The following is a 10,000-nucleotide window of genomic DNA, read 5'->3' on the forward strand; positions in this document are numbered from 1 at the left end:
TAGTCTACACAGGCCAAGAATAATGTTAGAAGAAAATAAATGTCAACAAATGCCGTGTGTAGACAGTTGGGTAAGGGTGTGGGGGGGTAGAGCCCCTGGAGAGGGGTATGCGGCAGGAGGGTGGGCATCAGGTCTGTTTCTCGTACATATGGCAGAGTTTGTCGAGTCCCAAGAGTGCCTCTAATATTGTTGGCAAGAGTAATAGGAACTTAGTCTCTGAGGGGTGTGGTCACTTTGTAAAAAGTTAGCTTCCAAGTTTTTTGGAATTGTAGTTAACCCATCGGACAAATGACTGTCGTATGGGATCACTGCGGAAACCTGGATTTTCTCATGGCAGTGTACCAAGTGCTAGGTCTATCTTGGGTGACCTCCCACCTGAAGCTGGAATAGATTTTCAGGTATTGTTGGTCTTGCAAAATCAAAGACCAGCAGAACCCAGATATTTGTGAACTATGAAGCATGTACTGATAATAGGCCAGAATTCTGATATTGTTTTTGGACTTCATCAGCTTTTCATTAACTATAAGAAAATATTCATTATAACTATTCAAGAGATAGTATTAAGCAAATTGATTTTAACCGTAATTTTGCCAGAACATACTAAGGTGGACAATGGTAGATGTTCAGATTAGGTCTGCACAAGTATAAAAATCTTTTAAAGTTTTTAACATGTTGAAAGTTATGACTACAGTTGTTTCTCAAAGCCATTAAAACTCTACTCTAGGATATATGTTCTACAATAGCAAGATTAGAGCTTGTTGACTGCATGAAGAATTTATCATCACCTCAGGAACCATTCCAAGCTCTCTATGTATGTATATATATATAAATATATATATATATATATTTTTTTTTTGGCCTTTGCCAAAATGGGAATCTCAGAAGTCATGACATCACTTCATTGTCTTCCTCAAAACATTTACCATCATAAGTAAAGGCCTCATGGCAGACAGTGGGATGGCCTTCCTTAAAGGGGTTTGCATGGGTTAGAATTCCCTTGTCAATATGTATTTATATCATAATATGGTTGACAATTAAGTTTGCTCTTAATCTGGAAAAAGTTCCCGTAAATATTTACAAGACCCAAGTGCTGGCCACTAGCCTCCTGCTGATAAGCACTCCCCTGGCTCTGGTCAGTGCTCGAACAAGCTTGTGCCATACATATTTTGCAAAGAAAGTCTTTCTAGACCTCTGGCAATTTAATTTAACCCCTTGGACCCAGATGACGTTGTGGTCACATCAAGGAAAAACTTTGGCAGCTGCCTGTGTGACGTGAACAAACCGTCAGAGAGAAATCCAAGGTTATGGAAAAGACTCGCCATGAGTACACAAACCTCTTGAAGTGTGATTTGACTCATTTGGTGCTTAGAAGGGGGCTTTAGCATTATTCCCATTGATAAATGAATGTGGAATGTAACGTGCGTAAGCAGTGACTGAAAGAGCGCTGGCTCCAGGGATAACGCCATTTCCATACTGCACACTGTATTCCTGGCCTCTGTGACCGTCGGCGCAGGTTCTATTATGTAAAAAAAAATAGATAGATAGATAGATAGATAGATAGATAGATAGATAGATAGATAGATAGATAGATAGATAGATAGATAGATAGATAGATAGATAGATATGACAATTAACCAAATGTTCCATACATTGTGCCAGGAAAATAAGTAATTACCATCTGGATAAAGCAAATCAAAGACAAATATAGGCATTGGAAAATGATGATAAAGCTAACAAAATTTACATTACACTTTTCAAAGGGGGGGGGGGGGCACAGAGTCTTGTCACCACTCATAGGTGTTCGTGCGCACCTGGGATGCTGGCCATTTACGTAACCCGTTGCCTGGGGTTTTCAGCTCCGTGATTTCTGTCATGCAACCGGATCCAAGGGGTTAAATATGCGACCAGTCCGGATTCTGTTTTGACAGAATGTGTGGCAGAGGTTTGTTAACCTTTTCTTTGAGTGCAGGGAGCATGTAACCCACAACTTGATTGAGCCCATGCCAAAGTGTCAATAAGTTTTACCCTAAGATTTTAGGCCATTTATGGATAAGATACATGCCATATGATTATGAAGAATTTCAATTTGTTGAGTAGTGCAAGTTCCAGGAAGACAATCTTTTTTTATATACATTTATATTTCTTATTTTACCCTGCAGTTTTAGTGTTTTCATAGGTGTACTCCCACCAGTTTCACTGCTAAACCAGTCATTACCAGTATTGCTAATATCAGCAGCATAGAGGATCTGGTGGATTTACAGACAATTCTTGTTAGTATAACATATGGTCTTTGGATAAATGTTGTGTATAGTTAACCTGTTGATGCTGGCATATATATACATGGCCTGCCCACTTTTTTTTTTTTTTTTTTTTTTTCTTGAAAACATGTTTTTTATTACTTTCATAATAGTTGATTATGTCACTTGGATAATAATGATAATATTAATATTAATGTCAAAATATTATTAACCCTCAAGAAAGTGTGGATAGGAAATTTTGGAGGAGGAAAAGATCTAGGTTACCCAGATTAAATATACCATATGGCACCAGAACCAATTGTGATTCTTAATATAGAGGTAGGAATATATAATTTCATTGGCTCAGGCAGGAAGTGGCTTACATAGGGAGTGCGAGATGCAGGTGAATTTGTGGGTACCACTGAAGGAAACTTCCCAAACGGCACCAGATATGTCAGAGGATAATGAAAAAGTAGTATGAAAAGATCCTGCAACTAATATACAGGCCTGCTGCAATTGTGGAGAATAGGATTTTTTTTCACATTCGATGAATAGCTGATGTTTGGTGGTTGATAAAACTTTAAACCTTTCTTTTCTTCCAGAATATTCTAGGAATGGGGAAAACAGAAAAGGTCAGGTAGGCCTAAGAATAGACTCCTTAGTGACAAAGTGTTAGTGAAGCCATCTAAGTGTAAACAAAATATATAAAACACAAATGCAGTGTGCAGTTACTGTAGCCAACATCACTGGTTGTGAACAGCAAACTTCTACATTTGGATTGAAAATTTGCTGTTACTATATATTTTTCAGTTTTTGTTTGGTCTTATTTCAGTTTCAGACATGACTGAATAACAGGAATTCATTGCGACCATTAGAATCTTTTGCAGTTGTTAGGAATATCTCTGCCATACAAGTCTTAATCCATTGGCACCAGATAACTTTCCAAACAGTACTAGATACTGTAGATGACACCATATATCTATGCATGACAGGTACACACACTGTCCACTCTCGTTTTGTCAATTTTGCTTAAACATAGATGGCTTCGCAAACATTTAGACGCCAAGGAGTCAATTAATGGGCATATTTAACCTCACCAGTTTAGCCCCATCCTTAAAAAGAAAATAGTAGTTATTTTTAAAACTATTATTTTTTTATTACTATCATTATTCACAATATTATGTTCCTAACAGCATCAAAAGTAGGAAAATCAGTTTTCTCCTGAGATTTAAGGAATAGGGTAAACCGATGAGATCAGGTAGGCCTAGTTATTGACTCTTTAGTTACTGAAATTCATATTAACCATTTGTAACCATCACTAGGCATTTGATATAGAAAATTCCAGAAATGGATTGAACACTTTATAACAGTGGGAAACAGTTTTAGCTTTGAAATTATGTTGGGATCCTAATATTTATGATTTGATGTATATATGTAGATGGTTTAAGGGCAGAGGTATAGTAATAAAAAAATATTTACTATATAATTAAAAGCTTATACTGTAGCTCATTATTTTTAGGTAGAGTGGGGGTTTAGTCATAGGACAGCACTCATAGGTAGAATTTGGAAGATATATGAACTTCTTTATATGTTTTATGTAGACATACATGCATAAGAAATGTATGTATATTTCCTATGTATATATATATATACACACTTTTCTTTTTATATAGGACTTTAGTTTTATCTAATTCAATTTTTAGGGCAACATCCCTAATACTTTATTTGCCTTTACAGTTAAGGGAAGATGCATGATTCTGTAGTTTCCTGGTACATACTTTTCAGTTACAGTATGAAAGATATTTTTTGATATGTTATGGTGATGATGTCGGTAGGGGTCTTGCTATAAGTGTGTCTCATGAACCCTCAGTAATCATTAAGATAAACAGGGTGGGATGGCATCATACTAGGAAGTACACTTACCAGATGGTTTAGGGTATGCATTTCTTTAACGTATAGGAGTCTTGAGTTGGCATTCTCTTCGTTCTGTTGTAATACGTTCCAGAATATTATATCTTGGACTTTTTTTTTGAAAGGAGATGGCTCTATAATTTTTTATATACTTACATACTTTTATATTTATTTATATATTTATGATATATAATTTATATATTTATAAGGTTGACACATGGATTAGAAATATAGTGTAGGTATAGGTTGTACTTGGCTCTTTTGATACCCTCCCTGTTGCTTATTGGATTGCCAAGTGACTGTTATCAAAACATAATTTATTAGGCGGGTACAAACTGCTGGATTGTAATTCCTCATCACTTATCCTGTATCCCCTTGAATTGATTTTATTAGGTACTGTACTGTGGGAAAGGTTCTAGGTCATGGGCTATTGATCACTGAACCAAATAAAGTCATGGGTGACTTCAAAGGAATCAGAGTTGGATTATATAAGGGGTTCATATAATTTAGTCATTTACAAGTAAGAGGTGGCTTGGATATTGAGGAGGCTCAAGGAAGCGACATTAGAGTAAGTGTCTTTTCCCCTTGTGTGAAATTTTTACAAAGATTCTTTTTCATCATGATATGAATATTTATTTGATATCGTTTTTGAATTCATAAAAAAGGAATTTGAAAGATAGACATACTTGTTGAGATATGCATAGGAATATATATATATATAACTATTTATATTATGTATGTATGTTCTATAGGAATAGGAATTTCCATACAATTTTGGATATTAGATGATGTAGACAACGTATGACTTTCTTTAATCACTCTCTTTGACACCTTTGATGATCCTTACATTTTTAGTAGTAGCTTGATCAAAGGTAACTTAGCTGTTTTGCACCAAAGATAGGATTCTCTTATTTTTTGTATTTAGTGAGAGAGGAGGGTGTTGCAATTGACTTAAGAGAATGGTGGGAAAATGCATAAAATGTGCATTTTGCTTTGAGTGTAGGGTGTGATATGAATACCAATATTGCACAAAATCAGAAGAGGGCACTTTGCAGATAGTTCAGAATGTTTGCCTGTGTAGCTGTTGTAAATAGCAAGACATACATACAGACTGTTACACATTCACTTACACACATTTGTGTGTCTTGATTTTTTTTAATGAATTTTTATATTGTTTGTAAATTTGTTTGGTAGGCAAACAGTTATATTTTCCTTGCTAAGTTAGAGGTCTTTTCCAATGTTACTGAACCTTTTTCATTCTTATTGAACCTTTCAGCATCTGCATTCGTCATAGAAGGAGAATAACTGGTTAATTGGCAGAAGGAGTAGGCAGTATAAAGATCATCTAACGCATTTTTTATGCAAAGACTTCAAAAGGAATATGAAAGTTGACATGCTGATGTAGATGCAGGATAGCACAGTGCATTGATGGCTTCTTACTGACATATCTGGTTATCTCTTTGTTTTTTATTTTTATGTAATTGTTTTAATAGCCAGATTGTTTAAATAGGAAAATGGTAGATTGGAAAAGGAGGAGGACATTAATTTCAGCCGTGACTACTAACTACATTTCCTCCAGAAGAGTCCTGCTCTTTATTTGTATATATTTTGAAGTTTACCAGATTACTCCTATTTTGCTTTGGGTATTGTTGCTTTTCATTCTACAGATCTTTTTTATTCATTTTTATATATACTTACTGTTTGGTGAAATGGAGTCTTTATTATTATTTTTCATAGATTCTGGTAAGACTGAAAGTTTGTGTATGTTTGTCTGTGTGTTTGTGCATGTGCGTGTGTGTGTGGGTATTTGTGTGCTTGTGCTGTGCGTGCATGTGCCTGTGTCTGTATGTGTGTCTGTGGTGCTTCTGTAATTGCGCGTGTGTGTCAGTGTGATTGAGTATGTGTCAATGTGAGTTTGTGCATGTCAGTGTGTGTGCGCGTCAGTGTGAGTTTGTGTGTGTCAGTGTGAGTGTGAGTTTGTGCGTGTCAGTGTGAGTGTGAGTTTGTGCGTGTCAGTGTGAGTGTGAGTTTGTGCGTGTCAGTGTGAGTGTGAGTTTGTGCGTGTCAGTGTGAGTGTGAGTTTGTGCGTGTCAGTGTGAGTGTGAGTTTGTGCGTGTCAGTGTGAGTGTGAGTTTGTGCGTGTCAGTGTGAGTGTGAGTTTGTGCGTGTCAGTGTGAGTGTGAATTTGTGCGTGTCATTGTGAGTGTGAGTTTGTGCGTGTCAGTGTGAGTGTGAGTTTGTGCGTGTCAGTGTGAGTGTGAGTTTGTGCGTGTCAGTGTGAGTGTGAGTTTGTGCGTGTCAGTGTGAGTGTGAGTTTGTGCGTGTCAGTGTGAGTGTGAGTTTGTGCGTGTCAGTGTGAGTGTGAGTTTGTGCGTGTCAGTGTGAGTGTGAGTTTGTGCGTGTCAGTGTGAGTGTGAGTTTGTGCGTGTCAGTGTGAGTGTGAGTTTGTGCGTGTCAGTGTGAGTGTGAGTTTGTGCGTGTCAGTGTGAGTGTGAGTTTGTGCGTGTCAGTGTGAGTGTGAGTTTGTGCGTGTCAGTGTGAGTGTGAGTTTGTGAGTGTGAGTGTCAGTGTGAGTGTGTGCATGTCAGTGTGAGTTTGTGCGTGTCAGTGTGAGTGTGAGTTTGTGCGTGTCAGTGTGAGTGTGAGTTTGTGAGTGTGAGTGTCAGTGTGAGTGTGTGCATGTCAGTGTGAGTCTGTGCGTGCGTATCAGTGAGAGTGTGTGCGTGCGTATCAGTGAGAGTGTGTGCGTGCGTATCAGTGAGTGTGTGTGCATGCGTGTCAGTGAGAGTGTGCGTGCGTGTCAGGGAGAGAGTGTGCGTGCGTGTCAGTGAGAGTGTGTGCGTGCGTGTCAGTGAGAGTGTGTGCGTGCGTGTCAGTGAGAGTGTGTGCGTGCGTGTCAGTGTGAGTGTGAGCGTGCGTGCGTGTCAGTGTGAGTGTGAGCGTGCGTGCGTGTCAGTGTGAGTGTGAGCGTGCGTGCGTGTCAAGTGTGAGTGTGAGCGTGCGTGCGTGTCAGTGTGAGTGTGAGCGTGCGTGCGTGTCAGTGTGAGTGTGAGCGTGCGTGCGTGTCAGTGTGAGTGTGAGCGTGCGTGCGTGTCAGTGTGAATGTGAGCGTGCGTGTCAGTGTGAATGTGAGCGTGCGTGTCAGTATGAGTGTGAGCGTGCGTGTCAGTGTAAGTGTGAGTGTGCGTGTTTGTGAGAGAGAATGATTTGCTTTTCAAACAAACCTTGCATATTTTATGATAGGCTTATTAGATGGGCAGTTAGGGGGGAAGTAGTCTTGTCCGTACAAATCTTTGGCAGTAATTTTGCTCAGATGAGACTACTGTACCGAAGTGGCTCCTATTTGCACAGATGGCCCAGAATCTCGGTACTTCTTCAAATGCACGATCTTATTATGATCACCAGGTTTTATTATATTATCATGATATTTGAGTCAGAAAGGAGTGATTGGACATGCAAGTTTTATGCTGTAGATAACCAAAATTTATGCTTCCTTTTACAGTGTTTATTTTGCAGAAAATGTCTTAATTTTTGTGATTTTTTTTTTTTTTTCATTTATAATAATTGACAATTTGCTTTCATTAATCAAAGAAGCTTAGATTGCTTTCCTTTTCAACTGTCCAACCAAATAGCTGCTCCTATGTTGGTTTCAAGTACATCAATAGTTTTTTTGTGGTGATTATGACTCAGAACATTGCAGTATGTCCACTGATCCATGATAATGTCTTTTAAGGTTTAAAAAAAAACACCAACCTGAGTTGTTAAATGAAGTACCAATTGAGACGTTCAGGGGTATGACACAACAGTTTATGGTGACCTTCAGATTGACAGTTTCGGTGTTGTTCATTCCAGGATCGTGAAATGAGCTGGTATGAACCGAACTCCTGCGAAGTTTAGCCCTGCACCCTCCACCATTCTGCATATTATATTATGTCTGAAACTCGATCCTTCTGATATGTCTGCCAGATGTTTGATATTGCCATCCTTGCTGGTTCTTTTTTCTTAGTTAGCTAGGTGTAATAACATACGAAATGGTGTTGAGCTGTTTCGCTTTGTAGTTTCTCGTCATTACAGTTTACATCAAACGTTTTGATAAAAATAAAGATTGATGAATGACAGTAATATTATGCAGAGGAAATTTGTTAGTAATAAAGATGATCATATTTGTCTGATGATAATGTTTACATGTGTTGTTTTTTTTTCTAATAATTTATTAAAAATAATTTTTATGAATAGATTTGTAAAACGTACCAATAAGCTATTGAAGACTGAATGCCCATTTCACTCCATATTTACCTTTAATTCCCACGTTGGTGTTTATGTATCTCCAATTACCGAGTAGTGATACTGAGTATACTCTACTCGAAAAGTTGACACTTCTTTCACTAGGTGGTAGAGGAAACGTTTTCTGCTCTTGACTTGTATATTTCTTTCGTGGTATCACACTCGACTTTCACAGGCAAGCTTGTTCAAATCAGGCGGTGAACCTGTGAACCGCTGTTTCTGATGAGTGGATGAGCTTGTTGGCCTAACAGTGTGGTTCACGATAAGAGTCATATAGAAGTTTAGGGAGTGTTGTGTGTTTCATTTAAGTGTAGCAAAATATTTTGATTTATAATTTGGTAATAGGATTTTGTCCTAGAATACTTTTAGTTTATTATTAATCTAATCTGAGGTGATTATTTATATAAATTCAGCTTTTTCTTGTTTTTTTTTTTCTTTTTTTTTGCTTATTGTTGTATGTCTTGCTAACTATTATGATGGAAGTACAATTATAGATCATTATTAACTGATTTAGGCATATTTTTCTGTCGTAATTATTTCTAAATTGTTTCTTGCAATTGTAAGATTGTAATAACTAATGGAGATAGAAGTAGGGTAGAGATGAACATCTTAATTGTCTCTAGGATTTCGCTAGTCATGATTAATCTCTTTTTATCATAGATTTTATATATTTATATATATTATATGATATATATATATTTTATTTAGTTGTTATTTATGAATTGTGGGTAAAGCAATAATTATATGGAGAGGCTTGACAAAGTTTATACCTATGTTTGTTTTAAGGAAGTCTTTCCAAGAGTGCAATCTCCTCTATGTTTCTTTGTTGACCCACATTTTGATATGGAGTTAATTGTCACTCTCCATTTGGAGTCTTTTTTTTATATATATACTGAAATAATGTACACATTTTATCAGAATTTGTTTTCTTTTATAAGTCCGCAAGGTATGGGACATCAATATAAAAATATAAACTTATATGCGAATATTCTTAAAGATCTAGAGAAGATAACGCTTAAGTCATGACATGACCAGCAAGGATGAGGCACTAGTTTTGTACAAAGGAAGGCATGTTAACAAACAAACAAACAAACAAAAAAATACCAAATTGTTGTAGAAGTGCAGATTTGCTCATGCTTTTTTATGGCGCTGTTCCTTTTTTTTTCTTTTTTTACTGATTATAATACATGATGCTGTGTGTTGTACTGATGCAGTCTTCGACGACCTTATACAGCTCATCACTCAGAGATGCTGGTCTACCTTCCCAGGCCCAGTGGACTAAATGAATGATGGCAGTCTGTTCTTGTTCTCAGTGTGTAGATTTTTGTAGAGCAAGTGATAGTAATGTAGACTGGTTTTATAATGTGCACAGTTGACATTCCCAAAGCTCGCTGTGGGACTGGGAACCTAGAGAGGCATTTCTGTGTATTGAAGCAAATTATAACACATGGTTTGGTATTACTTAATTTTATGATATTTAAACATTAGAGTAGATGATGGATGGGATCTATAATTTTAAGGTTTTTCTAATGCTGAGTGATGATAGTCATTTATTTGGTCATTCGTTG

At 37.1% G+C, this 10,000-nt stretch overlaps 1 protein-coding gene across 4 annotated transcripts in view; it reads left to right on the forward strand.

Annotated features, from left to right (window-relative positions):
• Cpsf6 (cleavage and polyadenylation specificity factor subunit 6) overlaps positions 1-10,000 on the forward strand; it is a 72,768-nt gene that overhangs the window by 1,224 nt on the left and 61,544 nt on the right. For all 4 annotated transcript variants that reach the window (XM_070129158.1, XM_070129166.1, XM_070129171.1 and 1 more), the window contains exon 3: positions 2,840-2,869. In XM_070129158.1, coding sequence (XP_069985259.1) covers positions 2,840-2,869 — 30 coding nt within the window. The remainder of the gene's footprint in view (positions 1-2,839; positions 2,870-10,000) is intronic.

The sequence above is a fragment of the Penaeus vannamei genome, chromosome 2 (assembly GCF_042767895.1).
Source record: "Penaeus vannamei isolate JL-2024 chromosome 2, ASM4276789v1, whole genome shotgun sequence".
In the NCBI taxonomy this organism is placed as follows: domain Eukaryota; kingdom Metazoa; phylum Arthropoda; class Malacostraca; order Decapoda; family Penaeidae; genus Penaeus; species Penaeus vannamei.